Source organism: Mirounga angustirostris, unplaced genomic scaffold (assembly GCF_029215605.1).
Source record: "Mirounga angustirostris isolate CCGP_5_RB_7025 unplaced genomic scaffold, mMirAng1.0.hap1 SCAF_8, whole genome shotgun sequence".
NCBI lineage: Eukaryota > Metazoa > Chordata > Mammalia > Carnivora > Phocidae > Mirounga > Mirounga angustirostris.
This window is the reverse complement of record NW_026991716.1, coordinates 29,320,502-29,344,571: the sequence shown is the minus strand read 5'-3', so window position 1 is coordinate 29,344,571 and position 24,070 is coordinate 29,320,502. Positions and strand designations below refer to the sequence as shown.

At 55.8% G+C, this 24,070-nt stretch overlaps 1 protein-coding gene across 9 annotated transcripts; it reads left to right on the top strand.

Annotated features, from left to right (window-relative positions):
• Positions 1 to 1,438: 1,438 nt before the first annotated feature.
• On the top strand, positions 1,439 to 23,546 carry NOTCH4 (notch receptor 4). 9 transcript variants are annotated; one of them, XM_064597432.1, is made up of 30 exons: positions 1,439 to 1,642; positions 2,405 to 2,486; positions 2,672 to 2,964; positions 4,445 to 4,792; positions 4,868 to 4,990; positions 5,108 to 5,344; positions 5,460 to 5,615; positions 5,848 to 6,126; positions 7,576 to 7,689; positions 8,813 to 8,926; positions 9,014 to 9,136; positions 9,950 to 10,109; positions 10,935 to 11,080; positions 11,369 to 11,521; positions 11,741 to 11,858; positions 12,076 to 12,163; positions 12,528 to 12,678; positions 13,533 to 13,717; positions 15,874 to 16,126; positions 16,364 to 16,476; positions 17,273 to 17,796; positions 18,397 to 18,780; positions 18,886 to 19,061; positions 19,575 to 19,794; positions 19,950 to 20,031; positions 20,125 to 20,263; positions 20,794 to 21,089; positions 21,309 to 21,456; positions 21,950 to 22,047; positions 22,234 to 23,546. In XM_064597432.1, the coding sequence occupies exons 1-30, from the start codon at positions 1,585 to 1,587 to the stop codon at positions 22,945 to 22,947; spliced, it is 6,075 nt and encodes a 2,024-aa protein (XP_064453502.1). In that variant the 5' UTR covers positions 1,439 to 1,584; the 3' UTR covers positions 22,948 to 23,546. The 9 variants fall into 9 exon arrangements, with proteins under 9 accessions (XP_064453502.1, XP_064453500.1, XP_064453499.1 ...); XM_064597430.1 differs by having other exon boundaries at positions 11,989 to 12,163; positions 19,950 to 20,022; XM_064597429.1 differs by having other exon boundaries at positions 11,989 to 12,163.
• The last annotated feature ends 524 nt before the right edge of the window (positions 23,547 to 24,070 follow it).

Here is a 24,070-nt window from a genome sequence, read left to right as displayed (position 1 = left end):
ATGATCCTGAACCAAGAAAAAAAATTCATTACCAAGGCCATTATGGGGCAATTGGCAAGTTTGGAATATGGACCGTAGATTATAGTATTATATCAATTTAAGTTTCCTGATTTTGATAGTTGTACTGTGGTTATGTAAAACATGTTCTTGTTCTTAAGATATTCACAGCCATGTGTTCATAAGTAAAGAAATAACCTTGTGTACAGCTTACCTCTCAAATGGCTCAGAAACAAAAAATACCGCGTATTTAGAAAAATCATGTTAAGCACCTGTGGTCATGATGTTGATGGGTGATTCTGAGTGAAGAGTACCCTCTGTGAGCTTTAAATGATTTCCAAGTAAAAAGGGTTTTAAAAAAGGAAGGTACTCTGGGCACACCAGGCTGCAGCCTTGGGCACCCCAGTGCTGGGGGGTTGTGCATGGCTGTGGATGACACCTCCTGTCACCCAGACTCTCAGTTCTCAGTGCTACTAACTCAGTGTATGGCTGACCCCAAAGCTGTCCTGGGTTGACTCACAAAGGTAGGATGACTCAAGGCCATGAATTTTCTCTTGTCATTTTATTTACTCCAATTTTGAATTCAAAATCTGGCATTCCTGGGGCACCTGGGTGTTCAGTCATTTGGGCATCCAACTCTTGATTTCAGCTCAGGTCATGATCTCATGGTTGTGGGATCAAACCCTGCATCGGGGTCCGCACTCAACTCTGAGTCTGCTTGAGATTCTCTCTCCCTTTCCCTCTGCCCCTCCCCACCGTTCACACTCTCTCTCAAAATAAATAAATAAAATCTTAAAAAAAAAAAAACCACTGGCATTCCTTGCATGCCAGGATCTCTGTGGTGGGGGGGAGGGGGGAAGGGAACTTACCCAAATGTAGTGCTGTGGATAATCCAGACTGCAGATTTTAGTATCAACAACGTTCATTTATCATTGATGATGTCCTTACACGTTCCCCAACAAAGGCAGGCTCAGATTTCCCCCAGAACCAGCCCAGTATGTTGCCTATTCCCCAAAAGAAGAAAACTAAGCCCCCAGCAAGGGCCAAGGTAAGGGCAAGAAGTGTTCTGGGTTTCCTCTGCCAAGGTTAGTAGTTTCAACTTATGGAAAGTTGCAGGTTGTCCAAGAAGCATGGATACGGACCTGGAAGAGATGTCTCAGCACCCCACACCTCTGTTCCCGGTTCTGACCCTCCCAAGGCAAGGGGCAGCCACCTTGCCATTCTCCTCTCTAGAAAGGGGAGACCACGCAATAGGGTTCAGTCACAGCCTCCCCCGCCAGCCCAGTGCTCCCCTTCTATCACCTACCCTCCAGCCACACAGTCCCACCCGCCCTCTCCCCAGGGGTTGTCAGGGACAGAAGGCCCCTCCCTCATCCCCCTCAATGTTCCCGCACTCCTCCCCCTCCCATCGCTAGGGTGTCCAGGACATTGTGTGACTCAGGAAACAGCTCAGACGTGAGGCTTGCAGCAGGCAGAGGAGGAGGAAGGGGCCGTGGGAGCAGAGGAGGTGGCTGCTGCCTCAGTGAGGGCTCTCAGGGTCCTTGCCCGAGGCGGCCAGGGGTCTGGGTTTGGGGCAGGGGCTCTGGGATGCAGCCCCCTTCACTGCTGCTGCTGTTGCTGTGTCACTCAGTCGTCAAGAGCAGAGGTGAGGCATGGGGCGGGAGAGGTGGGGGACCCATCTTCCTTGAGAGGGCGTCGGTGGGTTGGGGGCAGGGGACACTGGATGGAGGAGAGTTTCACACAGGGAGGGAGGACTCTGCCCGTGGAGCTGAACAAACCAGGCTTTGGGGCCTGTGCCAGGGGCAGTGACTATCAGGGGAATGAGTGGGAGGGTGCCTGCCCCCAGGGAGAACCCAGCTGACCTTGGAGCTGGGGGACAGCAGGCCCTTGCAATCACATTCAGGAGGTGAAGAGGGAAAAAAACTGATCACCTGCTAAGGGAGGCTACGACAAGAAAGCAGGAGATGGAGACATGGGAAGGTCAAGGGCTGACCAAGTCCCTTTCCTGGTCCAGCTGTCCCCACCCCCCGGATGGCTCAATGCTGGGCCCTTCCGGGAGGAAATCCCTTCAACGTCTCAGCCATTCACCTTCCTGGAGTCCCTTGGGCCCCCCTCCTGAGCCCTGTTGTCCTGCTTCCCAGGGATGGAGCCCGCGGCTGGACTTGGGAGGCTGGAGAATAAACAGGAAAGGGGGTGGGGATTAAGAGTTGAGAGGATCTAGAGGCCTGTGATTGGGAGAAGGGGGGGGCTGAGGCAAGAGCCCCACGTGGGGACCAGGAACAGAGGGGATGGTGGTTGAGAGCACGTGTATGGAGCTGCTGCAGGCAGGTCCCTCCAGAGCACCCAGAGGAGGAACCAGGGAGCACGAAGCCCCCCAGTCCCATGCCATCCTCATCTCCATCCCCAGTGCTGCACTGTGGGGGCTCCCCAGAACCCTGTGCCAACGGAGGCACCTGCCTGAACCTATCTCAGGGACAAGGGACCTGCCAGTGAGTGTGCCTCCTGGGAGAGAGAGACTGGAAAGGGGGAGGGAGCGCAGGGCGGAGGGGGGCCTGGGAAGGAAGGAGAAAGGGAGGCCGTGAAGGCTCTGAAGAGAAAGGAAAGCAAAGGAGGGAGGTGGGAGGGCGAAGAGGGCCCAGTGACGCGAGTCTTCCTCTCTCCTGCCCCCACTCAGGTGTGCCCCTGGCTTCCTGGGTGAGACATGCCAGTTTCCTGATCCCTGCCTGGATGCCCAGCTCTGCCAGAATGGGGGCAGCTGCCAAGCCCTGCTTCCCGCCCTCCCAGGCTCCCCCAGCCTTCCCTCTCCCTTGGCCCCCAGCTTCTCCTGCACCTGCCCCTCTGGCTTCACTGGCCAGATGTGCCAGGCCCGGCTCAAGGACCCCTGTTCTTCCTTCTGTTCCAAAATGGGCCGCTGCCACATCCAGGCCTCAGGCCACCCACAGTGCTCCTGCCTGCCTGGATGGACAGGTGAGCACTGCAGGGTTGGGGGAGAGGGGATAGGCAGGAGCAGGGGGCTGGGAAAGACAGAACTGGAGTCTGAGCGACAGGGATCCCTTCTGAGGACAGAGCCTGTGAGAATCAAGAAGCCGACTCTTGCTGACCATTTACCGGAGACTGACATTCTCCAGCCCGGCCATACCAATGGTTAAAATGCTGCAGTATTTCCAAACCCGTCAGTGAATGGCTACTGCCATAGGCCCCCTTAGTGCCCCACGCTGGTCCCTTTCCAGGCCCCTCCACCCAGCAGCTAGAGGGTTAACCCTTAGCACAAGGTGGTGGGCATCTGAATGGCCTCTATTACTGAGAACCGGGAGCCCATAATAGCACCTGGAAAGACGCACTGGTGGGAGGGGTAACGAGGGTGGAAAGGATCTGACCCAGAGAGAGGAATGGGTGTCAGTCCTGGGAAGAGGGGTGCAGCCCTGGGGCAAGGGTGCGGGACCCTGCGGGGGCAGGGTGTGCTAGCCTGAGGAAACGGTCAGGGGTGCGGAACAGCGGAGAGCCCCTGGAGTGGAAGGCTCCTCTGACCCACCAGGATGGAGCGGACTGGACGGGGCAGTGGAGGCCACAGGGGCGGGAAAGTGCGCTGTGAGTGGCGGACTAGAAACAAGGCTTCTCAAATTTGGCGACGCACAGCCATCACCTGGAAAGCCCTGAACATCCCAGAGAGGCTGATGTAGTGGGTCTGGGGTGGGCCCAGGCATGGCGATGTTTTAACTGCCCGGGTAATCCTGAGGACTCGGCAGCGAGAGAGCAGGCTGTGTGACAAGGATCATCGGTGGCAGCTTGCCAGACCCAGTGCTCCGAGCAGGGACTCTGGGCAGCTCTTTCCCAGGCCCAGCGGCAGCCCCACCACTGCAGAGGCGTGTGCCCTCGCACTAGCTCTCCATGGCCTTGGTTGTCAGCTGACGTCCACGCTGAGGACAGGGGGCGATGCTCGGGAGGTGCCGACTCAGCTCAGTGTCAGCCGCCACCTCGGCCACGGCCCTTGTGCCAACGGCTGAGAGGGGCGTCTCCTCGTCATCCGGAATGCTGCACCCACCTAAAGATTAGGGAATCCAGAAGAGGCAGGCCAGACAACTGGCCAAGGGCACACAGCCACTTTCGGCCCAGCAAAGTGCTAAGTCTCCTGCCTGCGGGGGCGGGGGGCGGGGCGGGCAGGGGGTGGTTCTCACCTCCCCACCAAGGAAAGGTCACCACAGGAAGGACCAAGATTTTCTCAGGCAGGGCCAATCGGCCATAGTCCCACCAACAGCTACATGTCCTATTTTCCAGAATGGCCAAACTGAGGCACGGGGTGGTGGAGCAGGGCAAAGCGGGTGTGGGAGGAAAGGGAAGGAAACGTGAAAATCAGCCACAGAGACAACCCAGGTGGGGAGCTGGGTTCCCTCGGATGAGCTGGGACTTGTGCAGTGCCACCAACAGCCCCCTCTGTCCTCTGCCTCAGGTGAGCAGTGCCAGCTTCAGGACTTCTGCTCGGCCAACCCCTGCATCAATGGAGGGGTGTGTCTGGCCACACACCCCCAGATCCAGTGCCTCTGCCCACCCGGCTTCGAGGGCCATGCCTGCGAACATGATATCAACGAGTGTTTCCTGGACCCCGGACCCTGCCCCAAGGGCACTTCCTGCCATAACACCCTGGGATCTTTCTGGTGTCTCTGCCCCACTGGGCAGGAGGGTCCACACTGTGACCTTCAGCCAGGACCCTGCCCCCCTAGTGGCTGTTCCAATGGGGGCACCTGTCAGCTGGTTCCCGGGAGAGACTCTACCTTCCATCTCTGCCTCTGCCCCCAAGGTGTGTCCTCACCTGCAGCCCCTCCCCCTGGGCAGGGAGGTCCCCTTCCCTCAGCTAATCTCATGACCCTGTCAGGTTTCACAGGCCCAGGCTGTGAGGTGAATCCAGATGACTGTGCTGGCCACCAGTGTCAGAATGGGGGCACCTGCCAGGATGGGCTGAGCACCTATGCCTGCCTCTGCCCAGAGGCCTGGACAGGTGAGTCGTGTAAGCCAAGTCCATGCACCTGCGGCCCAGATGGTCCTCCCCTGGCCTCTCCTCCTCACAGGGCTCCTAGCTCCAGCTTTTGTCCCCTCCCCACCCCGCCCCCCGCAGGCTGGGATTGCTCTGAAGATGTGGACGAATGTGAGGCTCAGGGCCTTCCTCGCTGCAGAAACGGGGGAACCTGCCAGAACTCGGCTGGCAGCTTCCACTGCGTGTGTGTGAGCGGCTGGGGGGGCGCAGGTTGCGAAGAGAACCTAGATGACTGCCTTGCTGCCACCTGTGCCCCAGGATCCACCTGCATTGACCGCGTGGGCTCCTTCTCCTGCCTCTGCCCACCTGGCCGCACAGGTGTGACAGCGGGCGCGGGGAGGTGGCGGTAGAGATGGCAAGTGAGAGAGGCACCAGGAGGGCGGCTGGGGCTTCAAGCGGCCCGAGAGAGCCTCACGGCCACCCTGCCCTCCAGGACTCCTGTGCCACATGGAGGACATGTGCCTGAGCCAGCCATGCCACGGGGAAGCCCAGTGCAGCACCAACCCCCTGACGGGCTCCACACTCTGCCTGTGTCAGCCTGGCTACTCAGGGCCCACCTGCCACCAGGACCTGGACGAGTGTCAGATGGGTGGGTCACCCCCGCCCGCATCAGAGCCTCTCCAAGCCCCCAGGCAGCCTCTGCAAATTGTTTTTCAAATGAAATATATAATCATCTCTTTTTTCCTGGTTTGGTCCAGATTTGGCATCCCTTCCCTACACAGTCTTCTCACCAATGCTCAGCCCTCCAGGCCCCTTTTAGTCCTTCTCCATCTTAAAGACACCGGCTCTTTCTCTGATTTGCTCTCATCTGCCACAAACAGGCCCTCACGCCTTCCCTGGCAGTCCGGCTTCCTTGCCCTTCCACGCCGGGCCCCCGCGGACTCCTGACTCTTCTCTCCTCCCAGCCCAGCAAGGCCCCAGTCCCTGTGAACACGGCGGCTCTTGCCTCAACACCCCTGGTTCCTTTGACTGCCTCTGCCCACCTGGCTACACGGGCTCCCGCTGCGAGGCTGATCACAATGAGTGCCTGTCCCAGCCCTGCCACCCCGGCAGCACCTGCCTGGACCTGCTTGCCACCTTCCACTGTCTCTGCCCGCCAGGTACCAGATGCATGGGGCCTTGGGTAGAGGATCAGGGGGCTAACCCTGAACACCCCAGGCATGACCCCTGCAGAACACAAATGGCCCCAGGCCAGTTGGGGGGACAGTTACAAAAGAATGCTTCTCATCTCCCCACCCCAGATAAAAACTCGGGGAAACCCGCGGCTCCTAGGAGAAGGCCTGCCACAGATGATAGTGAGCTTGTGCACTGCTCAAGTCTGGGGGTGAGGGGGAGAGCATTCATTTCATAGTCATTATAAAGTGCACAGCCTGGTCCGCTGTACATGGAAGCCAGTCAAGGGAGAGCAGAACACCAGCCTCTGCTCATGCCAACTCAGAATGTTCCTCCCAATCACAGAAAAACTCTCCCCTGTAGAGATCGAGTAAACCCTTAAAATCCCAAAGGGCCTGTGTGCTTGGATTTGGTACAACAGAAAAAAAAAAAAAGTGCCACAAGGCTATACCTACCTCCAAGCTAGCTCTAAGGGGGAGAAAAGTCTCCCCAGGGACATAGAGACAGAGCTAATACCAGGAAGCTGAATGAAACCAGAAAAATACTAGCTTATTTTGTGCCAGGTACCACCTGAGCATCTGACCTGCCTTTTGTCATCTTTGCAACAATCCTATGAGGTCAGCATTGTTGCTGTGCCCATTTTACAAATGAAGAAACTGAGGCACGGAGAGGTTAAGGGAGTTGTCCAGCTGGTTAGTGGCAGGGCCGTGATTCAAACCCAGGGCTTCCATAGATTTAACCACTACACGAAACAGCCTTTCTCAACTGAGCAGCATCCAAGGTCAAAAGCAGAGAAAACGGTCCAGCAATCCAAGGGACAGGGATAGATACTAAGGAACTTCAGAAGCAGACTCCCAAGGCAAGAAATGGGAGGCAGCTGAGGTCTGGAAGCTGATCCAGTTTCAGTTCAGGGTGAGACTGTGGATACCAGGACAAACCCGAAGAAACGGGACAAATATGGGACCAAAAACTCCCCAAATGCCCTTCAAATACCCCCCCTTGGGGATTCCTGGTCTCCCTGGCACAGAGGCCTGCTCAGGTAGAACAAGAGGCTTGACTCACCTCCAAGCAGATGCCCATTTGTCTCATTTGTACCTTGAGGACCTCCAGGCTCATGAGCCCAGCCGGGTGAGCCCACCTTCTATGCGGAGAATGGCCCCAAAAGGTACTTCCTTGCTGCCCCCCACAGGTCCCAGCAGGGGCCCTGGTCCCTGAGCTTTCACAGCTGAAGGGAGCAGGGCTACACACAGCAGAGCAGCAGGACCCCAGGCTCATCTCCCCAACCGGCAGGCACAGGGCACCCTGGGAGGGGCTGCCTGATGGGGGCACGTGCTCTTTCTAGAACCCCGGCCTCCGGGGCAGAAGGGGTGAGCAGCCAGCGCAGGCGGGACTGACCTGGCTGAGCCTCAGCCCGCACCACACCCCCACGTCCTCAGGCTTGGAAGGGCAGCTGTGTGAGGTGGAGACGGATGAGTGTGCCTCGGCTCCGTGCCTGAACCAGGCGGACTGCCACGACCTGCTCAACGGCTTCCGGTGTGAGTGCCTGCCCGGTGAGTGCAGAGCCCACTCCAGCCCCCGGCCTCACCCCTGTCCCACAGTCAGGCCCCGGGATCACCCCAAGCCTCTTGAAGCTCACTCTGGCCTGGCCAAGGAGGCCCCCATTTCTCCAACTCCTCTGCTCCCCAAACTCTCTTTTACATTCCCCAAATCTTCCCTGGGTACTCACCCACCTTCATCTCTGTCCTGCCAAATTGCCCAAACCACCCTTTCTAGCCCTCCTCCAGAGTCTTCTGTGTGCCCTCCCTGCTCCTGGGGATCCAGGGCTGGTCTTGGCGCCGCTCACCCTGGACCCGGGGAACACTGCCCCAGGCCTTCCTTCTCCAGCTTCCCTGGACCCCTCTGTTCCTTGCTCTGATGATAACGAATGTTTATTGACTACTCCAGGCCGGGCCCTTGGCTGTGTACTTTTCAGGCATTCCCTGGTATAATCCTTTCAATGACACCATGAGGTCGGTTCCATTATTCCCCTTTTACAGAGGACGAAACTGGAACCTAGAGAGCTCGAGTAGCTTGCCCAAATTCACACAGCTGGCAGGGGGCTGAGCATCATCCTCCTGTCATCTCCACCTGCCCCAGGTGTCTTCTCTGGGAAGCCCTCCAGGTTCACCTTTCCTGGTGAGGGGAAGGGCCAGGACTTACATTTATGCTCTGGATACAATGTGTTTTCAGCATTGACACAAATACCCAGTTATGCCTTATTTATATGAAGAACAAAGTCACCAAGTTACTCTCTGTTATGTTCTGAAACTCAAATCACTATTTGAGAAGCCCCCAAACTGGTGCCTCATTACATAATGAAACATGTAGATGAACCCCCAAACCAAGCTATTGGAAACAAGATTCTCTCCATTACAATTTGTAGCGATGTTATTTCTATATATGTAAAGAGAAGACTAAAGATCAGTATTAACTCTAAATTTCTTGTTTAAATCCATGAAATCATACCTGTACAGCTCAGTCAGAAATATCTGTGACAAACTACCTAATAAATCTAGAGAAAGTCACTAAAAAGAAAAGAAGGTAAGAAGGGAGGGAGGGAGCAAGGAAGGAAGGAAGGAAGGAAAGAGAAGACAACCTTTGCCATCTCTCCGCACTCACTCCTGGCCCCACCAGGATTCACTGGCTCGCAGTGTGAGGAGGACATCAATGAGTGTGAGAGCTCTCCCTGTGCCAATGGGGGTCAGTGCCAGGACCAGCCCGGATCCTTCCATTGCGAGTGTCTCCCAGGTGAAGCAGGGCTCAAACGCTGGAGGGGAGAGTGGGGGCAAAGGGCAGACTTCCGGGCAGGTCCCTGATCCTCCTGCTGTGCCATAGGCTTTGAAGGCCCGCGCTGTCAGGTGGAGGTGGACGAGTGCCTGAGTGGCCCATGCCCCGCTGAAGCCAGCTGCCTGGATCTCCCCGGAGCCTTCTTTTGCCTCTGCCCTTCTGGCTTCACAGGTCAGCAGGGGAGGCGATAGAAGGGACTGGCCGGAGAGTTGAGCCCATCTGGGGTGGGGCAGAGGTCACTGCTGGGTATTCGAGGGTTGGGATGTGAGAAGAGAAGGAGACTGGAACCCCCTGGAGTTATTCCATGGACAACCTGCACACCCACACAAGCTTGGGCTGACTGCAGATATTATCTGTAGGGCCCACACCGAGCCCGACATGAATGGTGTGATTAGGGTTCAACAGGAAGCCATTCATTTGCTTATTTAGCAGGAACCTATTGTCTCCTCTGCCAGACACAGACACAAGTGGAATAAGAGAGCTGCTCTCCTCAACTGGCTTTAAATCCAGTGTAGAGAGACCAAGAAGTCTCTTGTCGGTTATGGTCCAAAGGTGCTCTGGGAGAGGACTGCATAGGATTCTATAGGAGCACAGAGACCAGCCAACCAGACTAGAGATGAGAAGGCTTCATGGAGGAGGTGATGGCTGAGCTGAGTCTTGAAGAATGAGTAGGAGTTTGTCATGATAGAGTGATTGCATGTTTTAGCTGCAGGTGAAAAGCACACCCTACTTAAGGAGCCACAGGACATCCTGAGCTTAGGGTGCAACAGAGCAAACCTGAGGAGCACAGCAGTAACAGGGAAATCGTGTCATACAAGGCCCTGTGTGTCACCCTGAGGAAGTTAGACTGTACCCTGAGGCAACAGGGAGCCACTGAAGGACAGCTTCATGGGGAGTGAGCAAGTTATACGTAAGAAGTGGCTTTGGCCCCATCGAGGACATGGAGGGACTCTGTTTTCTCTCTGACCCATCTCCCCACCGCAGGTCATCTCTGTGAGGTTCCCCTGTGTGCCCCCAACCTGTGCCAGCCCAAGCAAAAGTGCTATGATCAGGAGGACAAGGCCCCCTGCCTCTGCCCCGATGGGAGCCCCGGCTGTGCCCCCATTGAGGACAACTGCACCTGCCACCATGGGCTCTGTCACAGGTAACCCTCCAGGCCTCCCCACTCGCACCGGCCTCCGGTCCTCCTCAGCGAGGGCAGGAGAAGACAGCCGTGAGCCACCAGCCTGTGGGAAATGACCAAGAGGGAAGAGGAAGGAGATGGCAAAGTGCTGAGCTCACCGCCAATGTGAGGGCGCGACTAGTGAGTGCAGTCCCGTGGGGGCAGAGTTCATAAATCACAGGTGAAACCGAGGGCTAGGGGGTCAGAGCAGAAAGAAAAGCATTAGATCCCAGGGCCAATTCATCATACATTAGACAAATATTGAGCATCTACTATGTGTGGATACTTTTCCAGGCACTGGGGGAACTGTACAGAACAAAAGAGACAAAATGTCTGTTTTTGTTTTTGTTTTTTAAGATTTTTATTTATTTATTTGACAGAGAGAGAGCACAAGCTGGGGAGTGGCAGAGGGAACGGCAGAGGGAGAGGGAGAAGCAGGCTCCCCACTGAGCAGGGAGCCCAACACAGGTGGAGCCCAACTCGGGTCTCAATCCCAGGACCCTGGGATCGTGACCAGAGCTGAAGGCTTAACCAACTAAGCCACCCAGGCGCCCGGCATGTCTGTTCTCATGGAGATTTCATTCTAATGAGGAAAGACAGACAATAAACAGTTATAGGAGAAACATATATACATATTCTTACATATAGTATGGAAGAGGGACAATGCTGAGAGCAGAGCCACTGAAGAAAGGGGCCAGAGTCTCAGGACCAAAAAAAGAGGTCCTAGGGGTCTGACCATCGGTGAGGGGAGGTGAAGAGAAAAACACCAGAAGAAGAAAAAACCCTCCCCTTTCTCTTCATGACCAGATCCTCATGTGTGTGTGATGTGGGCTGGACAGGACCAGAATGTGAAGCAGAGCTGGGGGGCTGCATCTCCATCCCCTGTGCCCATGGGGGGACCTGCCACCCCCAGCCCTCTGGCTACAACTGTACCTGCCCCCCAGGCTACACAGGTGAGGCTCTCCCTAAGCCACAGACATTCTGGGCTGGCCACCCTCTAATCAAGGGCAAGGCCAGTAGAGACATGTGTCCAAGGACTCTGGGTATGGGTCACCACCAAGGAGAATGGGGCATGAGCTGCAGGGAGGGAACACAGGTGATGTGCGGGAGACAGTAAGAAAAGACAAAAGATTGGATGGGAGAAAATAGGGATGGGGATGAGGAAAAGGAAGGGGGAGGGAAGCAGAGGAAGACGAGAGAGAAGAGGATTCCCTTTCTCAGACCCCACTCATTTCCCTCAGGGCCTACCTGCAGTGAGGAGGTGACAGCTTGTCACTCAGGGCCCTGTCTCAACGGTGGCTCCTGTAGCCCCAGGCCTGGGGGCTATTCCTGCACCTGCCCTCTGAGCCACACTGGGCCCCGCTGCCAGACCAGCACTGACCACTGTGCCTCTGGTGAGTGCCCACCGTGTCCTCCAGCTGGGCCACAGGAGGATCGAGGAACTGGTCGGGGTGTGTTTGTGCCGTAGGAAAACAAATTAATTGGGCACCATGATGGGGTGCTGTTTTGATGGGGGCAGCAGGGGGGTGCGTATGTCCTGTGCGTGGTGTGACTAAGGCCACAGGCCAGGTTACAGGCAAGGAACCCCACCCCTCACAGCCTCCTCTCTCCAGCCCCGTGCCTCAACGGGGGTACCTGTGTGAACAGGCCTGGCACCTCGTCCTGCCTCTGTGCTGCGGGTTTCCAGGGCCCACGCTGTGAGGAAAGGACCCGACCCAGCTGTGCAGACAAGTGAGCAAAGACCCCAAGAGGAAGGGAGGGGGCCCCTCAGCCTCCCCACCCTTCCTCTCCATCTCCTCTGCGGCTCCAGGCTGCCTCAAACTCTATACCCCACATCCTTTCACTCTGCCTCCCTTTCTAGTTCCCCATCTCACCACCACATCGCACACTCCCTCCCTTTTGATTGCCCGACTTCCTCCCACTGTGCCCTGTGTCGGTCCTGTTCCAGCCCCTGTAGGAACAGGGCAACCTGTCAAGATGGCCCTCAGGGTCCCCACTGCCTCTGCTCCCCTGGCTACACGGGAGGCAGCTGCCAGGTGAGGGGTGCTGAGCCAACTGTGCTGAGGCTGGAGGGCTCTGGTGGAAGGGTCTCCAGTTCTAAGACAGAGCAGGGAGCTGGGGAAAAGTATCCACAGGAAAGGGGGTTTGGAATCTGGGAGTGGAGGTCTAGCTTGAGGTTTGCATGGAATAGAAGGAATGAAAGGATCTCTGATGCCAGGGACTGCTCTGGGATGTGGGTATCAAAGGAAACCAGGGGCGGGGGCGGGGGGCTATCACCTGGCCCCAGACCATTCAGGAGAGAGTTTGAGAGGTGAGGATTTTGAGGAGCTAGCCGAAGACCATCTCTGGGCCTAAAAACATGATATTCCGTCCTGACTCATGCTCCCTCCCAAACCTCAGACTCTGATGGACTTATGTGCCCAGAAGCCCTGTCTACACAATTCCTACTGCCTCCAGACTGGGCCCTCGTTTCAGTGCCTTTGCCTCCAAGGATGGACCGGGCCTCTCTGCAACCTGCCACTGTCCTGTCAGCAGGCCGCTCTGAGCCAAGGTACTGACCCAAGGACCAACTGGGGAGCAGATAAAGAGAGAAAGGATGTCCCCCTCTACCTGATCCCTGAGGGTATCCACACACAACATTTGGCCAAAACAACCAAATGAAAGTCAAAGTAACACAGACCAAACACTATGACTGATTCTACAGCCTCACACGCGGGGCAACTTAACACAACTCAACTTCTATCACCATGCTCAACACAACTCAAGCAACACCAACCAGTCCAGCCAACAAGACTCCAGGTTAACACAACTACTGGGACACAACTCATTGTGAAGCAACTCAACTCTGTCATTACCACCATAATGCATCTAGAGTAGATCACACTTAACCCAACTGCACTCAACTCAACTGCTGCTCCCCACTCACTTGGATATGTCAACCCCCTTGTAAAAGAATATGCCCCTTATTCATATAAGGCTTAATAGGAGCAGAACTCAGGAAGGAGCCTCCTGTGGGGTTAGGGAATGGGAATCCCAGTGAGAAAGCATCAGGGGATGCAAATTCAGGGGACAGACTTGAGCCATTAGTTAACCGCCCCCCTCTGAAGTTTCCTTTGAGTTCTTGCTTGCTTGAGACTTGTTTTAAACCAAGAATACAGTTGCTTATAATGCTCTAAAAAGCTTAACAAGAGGTATTTCTCTCCATTCTGGCAGAACAGGCAGGAGGGGGATCTTGATGTTATAACCTCTTCAGCACCAGAAGTTACTGACTCCTGTTCCAAGTGGCCTCCACCCACCCCAGGAATATTAGTGATCCCCAAGAGCCTCTCTGCTCCGTGTCTGGGGCCCCCAAGAACCTTTCCACCCCACTTAGCTGTGCCCGTCCCTGTCTGCCTCTCTCCTCAGGTACAGAAGTTTCTTCCCTGTGCCAGAATGGAGGCGTCTGCATCGACAGTGGCTCCTCGTATTTCTGCCGCTGCCCTCCTGGATTCCAAGGCGGTGTATGCCAGGACAGAGTGAACCCGTGTGAGTCCAGGCCCTGCCAGCACGGGGCCACCTGCATAGCCCAGCCCAGTGGGTATCTCTGCCAGGTGAGCAGGTCTAGAAAAGAGCGGGGAGGGGAGACAAGGGTGGGCTGCACAGGGCGGGGGTGGGGGGGCCGCACTAGCACAGTGCCACTGGGCGGGGCACTGATGGATTCACCCCCTTTCCTTTCTTTACCCCACATATCCAGCCCACCGCCAAGTCCTGTCCTTTTGCCTCCTAAATCTTTCTCAACTCTGTCCTTCCTCCTTCACCCTTTGTCCCATTGCCTGTGGGGCATAATCTGTGCAGGCCTGGAGCACCCTGTCCCTGCCCCCAAACTTGTCTGCCTGGAGGCTCAGCCTTTACTCCACCACCAGGGTGCTCTGTTGAAAATGTTAAGCTGACCTGTCACTCCCCTGCTTAAAACCCTTCAGTGGCTGCCCACCTCTTTGACAGTGAAGTCCAAGGCCCGAGTGACCCAGCCTGGCCTGACCCTCGGGTCTTATCTCGCCCCACCCCCACCCTCCTACTCTCTGCTCCAGCAGCGGCTGGCTTCCCTACACACCCCGTTTACCGGCTCTTCCGTGCCCTTCCTCACCCCTCTTCCACTGGATGGTGCCCAAGAGGCACCTTGCTCAGGAAAATGCCCCTAACTTCTCTCCAGCCTGGGCTTGGGCCTCTCTTTGGTGGTTCCAGTCACTGAGCAGTAGAGGCAAAGCTGGGATTCAAGTCTGAGCAGCCTGATGCCTGATGCCAACTTTGGGGGCGCCTGAGTGACTCAGTCGGCATCTGACTCTTGATTTCAGCACAGGTCATAATCTCAGGGTCATGAGATCGAGCCCTGCATCAGGCTCCAGGCTGGACATGGAACCTGCTTAAGATTCTCTCCCTCTCCCTGTGTGTGTGTGTGTGCGCGCGCGCGCGTGTGTGTGTCTCTCTCTCAAAAAAAAAAAAAAAAAAAAAGAACCCTGACTTTGAATAAAAGGCATGATGTGGATCCCCTAACCATTCTCTTTAATTTTTTTATTTTTTAACTTTTTGTTATGAACATTTTCAAACATACACAAAAGCAGTGTACTAATTAATAGTGAACACCCCTGCACCCATGACTCAGCTTTACCTCCCTTTTCCTGAGACTCCTTCCCTCAGACATCCCCAAAACACCCCGTTCACCTGCTTCTCCCAGCCCTCTGGCCACTCCCCGGATTCTCTGTAATCCCCTCTTTCTCCTCCTTTCCGAAGCCTTGCTGGCACTGTGTTCTTACATGCTCTCCTTGCTCTTGCAACAGCTCAGCCCATGGTACAGAACTTCATCAGTGACCCCTCTCCCACTGGCAGAATGGCATGAAACAATCCCCAAATGCTTCAGGGCACTGGTTAGGACATCACAGACTTGCACTGAATCCCAGCTCAGCCACCAGCTTGTGCAAGTCACTCAGTATTTCCAGGAATAGTTTGCCTTTTCTGTAAAGTGAGAATCAAATGAGATAACACACATGCAGGGTTTGGGGGAGAGTTTTATGAGGTTATGTATAAAAATCATGTAATAAATGCTAGCTAGTCTCTCTTTTCTGGTTGAATGAGAACTTCACGGAAGTGGGGAGGAGCTCTAATTCTCTTCATATTCCTAGTGCCTAAAACAGTACCTGGCACAAAGTAAGCATTCAGTAAATGCTGACAAATTAATCAATAAAGGGGTGCCTGGGTGGCTCAGTCGTTAAGCGTCTGCCTTCGGCTCAGGTCATGATCCCAGGGTTCTGGGTTCGAGCCCCACATCGGGCTCCCCGCTCAGGCGGGAAGCCTGCTTCTCCCTCCCCCACTCCCCTGCCCCTGCTTGTGTTCCCTCTCTGGCTGTTTTTCTCTGTCAAATAAATAAATAAAATCTTTAAAAAAAATTAATCAATAAAGCATGACAGAGCCTGGTGGAGGTGTGGCTGGGGGAGGGAGGTCTTACCAAAAATGGAGCTATTGTTTAGTGGCAATGCGCCATAAGATGCTTTGGGACTGCTGGAGGGGCTAAGTTGCACACCATTGAACGACTGTGTATTATGGAGTTGAGACAGAAGGGTTAGGCTACACAGGGCTGTGATGGATGGTGAGTTGAATGATGCTTTGAACTGGAAGGTGGGAGAGAGCTGGGCAGACGATCTTGAGCTGGGTCCCCTGTAGTGTTGGGATGGGCTGGATAACTGGTTCCCTGTCTGACCCTCTTTGCCCACAGTGTGCCCCAGGCTACAGTGGACAGAATTGCTTGAAGGAATCCAATGCTTGTCAATCCCAGCCCTGTCACAACCATGGGACCTGCACCCCCAAACCTGGAGGCTTCTCCTGCACCTGCCCTCCAGGCTTTGTGGGCCTGCGCTGTGAGGGGGACGTAGACGAGTGTCTGGACCGGCCCTGCCACCCCACAGGCACGGCAGCCTGTCACTCTCTGGCCAATGCCTTCTACTGCCGGTGTCTGCCTGGATACACGGGTGAGGCCTGGGAGGGTGTGTGTAGGCCCCTCTGTGGCACAACCGGGCTCACAATCCCCACCCACAAGGCAACCTAGTCATTGCGTCCATCCCCCTGCCTCCACACCCCACCCCAGAGAATAAGCCCCAGGATCCCTCTGCCTGCGCAGGTAGAGTGCTGGGTCAATTCCCAGGAATGAGCTAGGAAGGAGGCAGTGACCGAAGCAGGGTGTGACATCTAATCCCACCCCACCACAGGCCAGTGGTGTGAAGTGGAGACAGACCCCTGCCAGAGCCAGCCCTGCTCCCATGGGGGGTCCTGTGAGACTACAGCGGGACCACCCCTGGGTTTCACCTGTCACTGCCCCCAGGTGAGTGACTGCAAAGCTGTCTTCTCTGTTGCCCCCAGCACTGATGCAAGGTGAGAATGCCTGAGCTGGGATCCTAGAGGGGAATTCTTGGCGAAAGCTAGCCCGTGCTATGGGGTGAGTGACTCAGAAGCAGTTCAGGGGGAAAGGCAGGACCAGGTGGTAGCATGAATGGAATTTTCAGAAATCATGGGCACTGCCTAAGAGAAGGCCCCAAAGTCAAGCTGGGTGAGACCTTGGGTAAGTTCTTTTACCTCTCTCTCTCTCTCTCTCTCTCTCTCTGTGTGTGTTTATGGACCTCAGATGCATGAAATCCGGTTAATCATAAGCCTTGGTTCATGATACACTAACATCATTGGTTTGTGCACGGCCTTCTTTGTATTTTTCTTATAACGTAACACCCATAAACCTAACCTAAGAATTACAGTAGCAACGATAACTCACATGTACTTATGTCTTCCTCTATCCTGTTCCCCGTCCAGAGAAAGAGAAAGTATATAATCCTAAGTCCAAAGATGAAGATAATTTAATTACTACCACTCTCTAAGTGCTTAGTCTCCTAGGTTGTTGCCACAGCTGTGGTTCATCCATTTTCATCACTGTGTAGTATGTCATTGTGTGAAAATACCATGGACCATGGTTTCAACATCTATAAAATGATGAACTTGAAGTTCTCTGAGGCCCCTTCCAGATATGAGACTGTAGAACCCTCTGAATTATCTTAACCCAAGAGTTTGCTTGGGAGGGGGTAGAAAGAATAATACAAGGGCCTCCCCCAATCTCTCTCTCCTCTCCACAGGGTTTTGAGGGCCCCACCTGCAGCCACAGAGCTCCCTCCTGCGGCCTCCATCACTGCCACCATGGTGGCCTGTGTCTGCCCTCCCGCAAGCCTGGCTTCCCACCCCACTGTGCCTGCCTCAATGGCTACGGGGGCCCTGACTGCCTGACCCCACCAGCTCCTCGTGGCTGTGGCCCTCCTTCTCCATGCCTACACAATGGCAGTTGCTCAGAGACCCCGGGGCTGGGGGCCCCAGGCTTCCGATGCTCCTGCCCTCCCAGCTCTCCAGGGCCCCGGTGTCAGAGGCCCGGAGCAAAGGGATGCGAAGGCAGAGGTGGAGATGGGGCCTGTGACGCTGGCTGCAGCGGCCCTGGAGGAAATTGGGATGGGGGAGACTGCTCCCTGGGGGTCCCGGACCCCTGGAAGGGCTGCCCCTCCCACTCCCGGTGTTGGCTTCTCTTCCGGGATGGGCAGTGCCACCCGCAGTGCGACTCTGCAGAGTGTTTGTTTGATGGCTACGACTGTGAGACTCCTCTGGCCTGCACGTGAGCCTGAAACCCTGACTTGGGGGTTGGGGTGGGGAGGGCAGGGTGAGGCAGGAGGAAGGACACAGATGCCTCTGGGGGGGGTTGCAGTGTGACCACAGCCTCAGGCTCCGGGGAGTTTCCACCCTAATAACTGTTGCTAAGTAGGGGTAGAAGACACTAGGCTCCAGCCCAGGGGAGGAGGGCAGCATCAATATTTAGCATGGGGACCGGGAAGGAGGGCACTGCCTCTGTCTGGGCTCCTCTCTAAGAGCTGTGGGAGCTCTGGCCTCAGGCCTCTTTCTCTATGCCCCGTTGCCATGGAGGATCTCCCCTAGCAACCAGCACCCCTGAGGGAAAAGGGCCTTGGACTCTCCTTCAGGGAGACAGGACAGCTTGGGATGGTAGGGAGAGGGTAAGTCTTAGGAGACAAGGGCATCACAGACATTAGAGGGTCTGGGCTACCTGCCATCCAGGGCCTGACCAAGCCCACTGCTCCGGAGCTCTCCCCACTTAGCAACCAGTGCCCTAGAGGCAGTAGAATATCAGGCATCTCTCTGGAATGAAGAAGGGGGTCCGGTTTCTTTGGGGATCCTGAGTCCCCCTCTCCTCACCCCACAGTCCAGCCTATGACCAGTACTGCCACGATCACTTCCACAACGGGCACTGCGAGAAAGGCTGCAACACTGCCGAATGTGGCTGGGATGGGGGTGACTGCAGGCCTACAGATGGGGATTCAGAATGGGGGCCCTCCCTGGCCCTGCTGGTGGTGCTGAGCCCCCCAGCCCTGGACCAGCAGCTTCTGGCCCTGGCCCGGGTGCTATCCCTGACTCTGAGAGTGGGGCTCTGGGTAAGGAAGGATAGTGATGGCAAGGACATGGTGTACCCCTATCCTGGGGCCCAGGCCGAAGAGGAGCTAGGAGGAGCCCCGGACCCCTCACATCAGGAGAGAGCAACCCCTCACACACAGCCTGTGGGCAAGGAGACGGACTCTCTCAGCACTGGGTAAGAAGGCCGGGCAGGGGGATGCAGCAGACACCGGTTTTTTGATGGGTGGAGGGAAGGGAACGAGGGACCAACACAGGGGTCTCTGCGGCGCCTCCCCCACAGGTTTGTGGTGGTGATGGGTGTGGATTTGTCCCGCTGTGGCCCTGACCACCCTGCATCCCGCTGTCCCTGGGATCCTGGGCTCCTGCTCCGCTTCCTGGCCGCCATGGCAGCAGTGGGGGCCCTGGAGCACCTGCTGCCGGGACCCCTGCTGGCTGCCCATCCTCGTGCTGGCACCGGTAGGTGACCCCCCTCATCTCCCCTGACCTTGCTCCCAGACCCACTTCCATGCCAGCAAATAGCAATGGAAGCCAAATGACACAGGATTGCAGGGACCCCAAATGTTCTGTGTGGAGACTGACCCTCGTGAACCTCTCATTCTCTAAGTGGATCTCCTCATGGCCCATTTGCTCTTCAATCTCCTTCCTCATTTCCCTACGTATTTTATCCTAACCTTTATCATCTGGTCTATCCTCTCTACTAAATCCAATCATCCCTGTCAAACAGCTCATGGTACACGAAAGAATCATAACCCATATAGCACTTACTACGTGCCAGGCCTTGCTCTAAGGGCTTTACAGTATCAACTCATTTAATCCTCCCAACAATGCCATGTGGCAGGTACTATTATGATTCCCACTTTGCAGATGAGGAAACTGATGAAAGAAGTTACTGCACTTGCCCAAAGGTCTCAAGAGTAGTGCCCAGCCTCACGAGAAATGGTCTCTTTTTGTGACTGTGTCTCCCGCCAGCACCACCCACCAACCAGCTTCCCTGGCCTGTGCTGTGCTCACCAGTGGCCGGGGTGCTTCTCCTGGCCCTTGGGGCTCTTCTCGTCCTTCAGCTCATCCGGAGGCGGCGCCGAGAGCATGGGGCCCTCTGGCTGCCCCCTGGGTTCATTAGAAGGCCTCGAACTCAGCCGGCTCCCCGCAGACGCCGGCCTCCCCTGGGTGAAGACAGCATTGGCCTCAAGTAAGAGTGAGGAGGAAAGGGGCCCAGGGAGGGGACTCTTTCCTGTGGAGATATTTATGATCAGAAGCTGATGACAGAGGAAGGGGAGAGGGGGAGGAAGGCTGCTGGAAATCCTGGGGACCCTGAAGGTCCTCTACCCAAACACCCCCTTCCAGGGCACTGAAGCCAGACGCAGAAGTTGATGAGGATGGAGTTGTGATGTGCTCAGGCCCCGAGGAAGGAGAGGAGGTGGGCCAGGTGAAAGCACTGGGGCAGGAATGGTCCTTAGGTAATGGCGGAGTTGAAGGGACGAGTCACCCTTCCTTCACTGATCTTTGTTCTGATCCTAAGGCTGAAGAAATGGCCTCACCCTCCAAGTGCCCGCTCTGGCCTCTGAGCGGTGACTGTCAGGAGCTCCCCCAGGCAGCCATGCTGACCCCTCCCCAGGAATCGGAGATGGATGTCCCTGACGTGGACACCCGTGGACCTGGTATGTGAGCCAACCCAGACCAAGAAAAGGAAAACTCCCTTTTGACTCTTTTAGAATCAGAAAGCCTTTTGATATTAGAACTGAGAAAATTAATGTTAGAGTTAGTGCCTTAGAATAGTGATTCTTAAAGTATGGTCCCGGGACAGAAGAATCAGCATCACCAGGGAAATTGTTAGAAACACAAATTGTCAGGCTCCACTCCAGAACTACTGACTCAGAAATTTGAGACACTGGAGAATGTGTGTTTTAACCAGCCCTCCAGGTAAATCTGATCCAGACTCAAGTTTGAGAACCACTGCTTTAGAATGTCTAAGAATTAAGGCCCACTGGCTCCTTTTACAGATGATGAAACTGAAGCACAGAGAAAAGTAAAAAAGTCATTTGACGAAAGCCACACAAAATCAAGAGCCAGAGCTGGGCTTCCTGACACCTCAGGCTATGATTCTCCCTGAACCTCTATGTTCTCCTCCTCTCCCAGTTATGTCCTTTTGACTGACTTGTCTCCCATTCCTCATGTCTCCCACCCACAGATGGGGTGACACCCCTGATGTCAGCAGTTTGCTGTGGGGGAGTGGAGTCCAGAACCTTCCAGGGAGCATGGTTGGGAAGCCCTGAGCCCTGGGAACCCCTGTTGGGTGGAGGGGCCTGTCCCCAGGCTCACACTGTGGGCACTGGGGAGACGCCCCTGCACTTGGCTGCCCGATTCTCGCGGCCAACCGCTGCCCGCCGCCTCCTTGCCGCTGGAGCCAACCCCAACCAGCCAGACCGAGCAGGGCGCACCCCTCTTCACACCGCTGTGGCTGCTGATGCTCGGGAGGTTTGCCAGGTCAGTGCACACGGGGGTCGCTAAAGGGAACAGGGGGCAAACTCCTAAGTAAAGCTAGGCAAAAGCAGCCCCTAGGGTTTGGCAGAGAGGAAGGTGATGTGAGATTGGGGATCTGAAAGAGAAACAACAAATGACCATATACGGATTTGGAGCTGATTAAGAGTGTGAGCTAGCAATCCAGGACATACCAGGGGTCACTGGCCCTCTCTGGACCCCCAGCTCCTACTCCGCAGCAGACAGACTGCAGTGGATGCACGGACAGAGGACGGGACCACAGCCCTGATGCTGGCCGCCAGGCTGGCGGTGGAGGACCTGGTTGAAGAACTGATCGCAGCCCAAGCAGATGTGGGGGCGAGAGATAAATGGGGTACGGATCTGGAGAGGTTGGTGTTGTGCTATGGAGAAGTGGCACAGATGGGGTGTGAAATAAGATGCAAAAAAAGGAAGCAGCAGAGGGACCAACTGGAGACTGGGGGATTCCCTCCCACCTAGCTGTCCGGGTGGGAAATCTGCGGGGCGATGTCAGTATGGAACTCAACAACATACACACACTGCCCTAGCCCACTGGAAACTAGGCTGAGGAAGGAGTGTCTGGGAGAAGGGAGAGAGGTCTAGTGGGGGGAGGTCTCCCGGTCCCACCGAGCCCAGAACAATGCCCCATTGTCCCTCCCGCGCGCCGGTGATGTGACGAGAAGCAAGGCTTCCTGCCGGCCGGCGGTCACCCAGGCAACGCTTCCGCCTTTGAGGTAACCCCGCGGGCCCAAATAAGTCCTTCCCCCAAAACCAGAATCCGTGGGAAACAGGAACCCAGGCGTCTGTTCCCCAGCCTCGGAGTAACAACCACCCACGTCGTCCCCTAGGAAAAACCGCGCTGCACTGGGCCGCCGCCGTGAACAACGCCCGGGCCGCCCGCTCCCTTCTCCAGGCCGGAGCCGATAAAGACGCCCAGGACGGCAGGGTTAGACCGGGAGCTGGTTGCCTAAAAACACAAAACAAAACAGGGCGTGGGAGAGGCGGAAAGCGCGGGAACGCCACCCAACCTGAAGGGGGAAAGGCCAGTGGCCAAGTGGGTGGAGCCCGGAAGAGTCACCCTGTGGGCGTGGCCCTCCCTGACCTCGCCCCCTGGCTGTTTCTTCCGGCATAGGAGCAGACGCCGCTGTTCCTCGCGGCCCGAGAAGGGGCGGTGGAGGTAGCCCAACTGCTGCTGGGCCTGGGAGCGGCCCGGGGACTGCGGGACCAGGCCGGGCTAGCGCCCGGGGACATCGCCCGCCAGCGCAACCACTGGGATCTGCTGACGCTGCTGGAGGGGGCGGGGTTACTGGAGGCGCGTCACAAAACCACGCCGGGCCGGGGGGCGGGCCCCTTACCCCGCTCGCGGACCGCGTCGGGAAGCTTGCCCCCGCGTGGGGGCGGGGCTCTGTCGCGCTGCCGGACAATGTCGGCCGGGGCCGGCCCGCGTGGGGGCGGAGCATGTCTGCAAGGCCAGACTTTGTCCGTAGAATGGGCCGCGCGTGGGGGCGGAGCCTACTCTCATTGCCAGAGTCTTTCGAAAGGAGGAGCGGGGGAAGGCCCGCCCCCCGGGGCCCGTAGGTTTTCTGCAGGCATGCGCGGGCCTCGGCCCAACCCAGCTTTAGTGCAAGGAAGATCCGGGGTCGCTTCCGGGAGCGGGGGTGTGGCCTCGGCTGATGACTGGCCCTGCGATTGGGTGACCCTGGGAGCCTGCGGCCCCACCTCCAACACTCCGATCCCGCCTCCCTGTCTTACGCCGTCCCCGGAGCGGGGATCCCCTCAAGTTGCTTGGGGTCCCCCGACTCACCAAGTAATACCTTTAAACGCGGGAGGCGAGGGTCAAAAATAGGACGCTACGTGACAGGGAGGGATTCTGAAAGTGGGCACCCATTATAGGACAGTCTGGAAAGACTCCAGATTTTAAGATCCTGGAGCCCCAAAAGTGAGGGGTCATGAGCATGCTGTCCCTCCCCAAATGAGTGTTTGCCCACTCCGTCTTCCACGTAGAGAAACTGCAGCCCTGGAAAAAGGATTTAGGGTGCTGGAATGACGAGGGCCCAGCCCTTCTCCCAGAAAATAAGGGTGAGAGACTACGAAGGGTGGAGTGGAACTGGGGAAGTACCTCTGAACTGGAACCAGTAACTGCAGACATACAGTATGTAAGACGTTCTTTCCTGTATATGGTATCCAAAGGAAGCCTCTATCACCCATTACAGCCACCTCCCACAAATGGCTGACAAATATTTATTGAGTGCCCACTATGTGCCAGGCACTGGTGTAGGTGCTGAAGTGGGCGGGAGGGGGCAGGGACCACTCCAGCTGATGATTGCACTCTCCCCACTTCCCTCAACAAACCATCGCAGGGATGAGGCGCCATTCTTCTGGTCACCACTATATTTAAGAACCTCAAATCTGTCAACCCATAATAAAGCTTATTTGAAGTCTTAATCTTTTTTTGGAAGAGTTGAGTGGAATGGGAAAAAATATGGAAATGACTGCATAGTGTTTTCTGAATTTTGTGCCCTACGGTCAAAGTCATCCCTTTGCATGGAGGCTTTAAGTACAGTTCAAAAACAAGAATAAGTAGATTTGGGGGTACTGTGTTAATTTAGAGTATCATCTGAAGGCAGGAATCTCTCATAGCCCAGGGAGAAACCACACACACATACACACACACACACACGACCATACATATCCTTTGTCTTCTCCCAAGGGCATTTAGTTATTCCTAAAGCCTCAAATTGAGGAAGATGGAGAGAGCATCTCAAACATTATCCACCTTTCAGAACCATGGTTATACCTCCTTAATGGTGATGGGCCTGAGACATGGAGGCATGAGGCATTTTGGCTTTCAAGCTAATAGTAACTACCATTTATTGAGCATTCAATATATGCCAAACACTTTTATCACATTTAATCCTCACATCAACCCTACAAGGCAGGTGCTGTTAAAATTCCATTTTACTCTTTGA

Bases quoted from the DNA above. Each gene is read 5' to 3' on its own strand.
- NOTCH4 (XM_064597429.1), top strand. From the start codon at position 1,585: ATGCAGCCCCCTTCACTGCTGCTGCTGTTGCTGTGTCACTCAGTCGTC. The intron at 4,991-5,107 runs GTGAGTCGTGTA...CGCCCCCCGCAG, and splicing joins CTGCCCAGAGGCCTGGACAG to GCTGGGATTGCTCTGAAGAT. The intron at 11,859-11,988 runs GTGAGCAAAGAC...CTCCCTTTCTAG, and splicing joins CGACCCAGCTGTGCAGACAA to TTCCCCATCTCACCACCACA.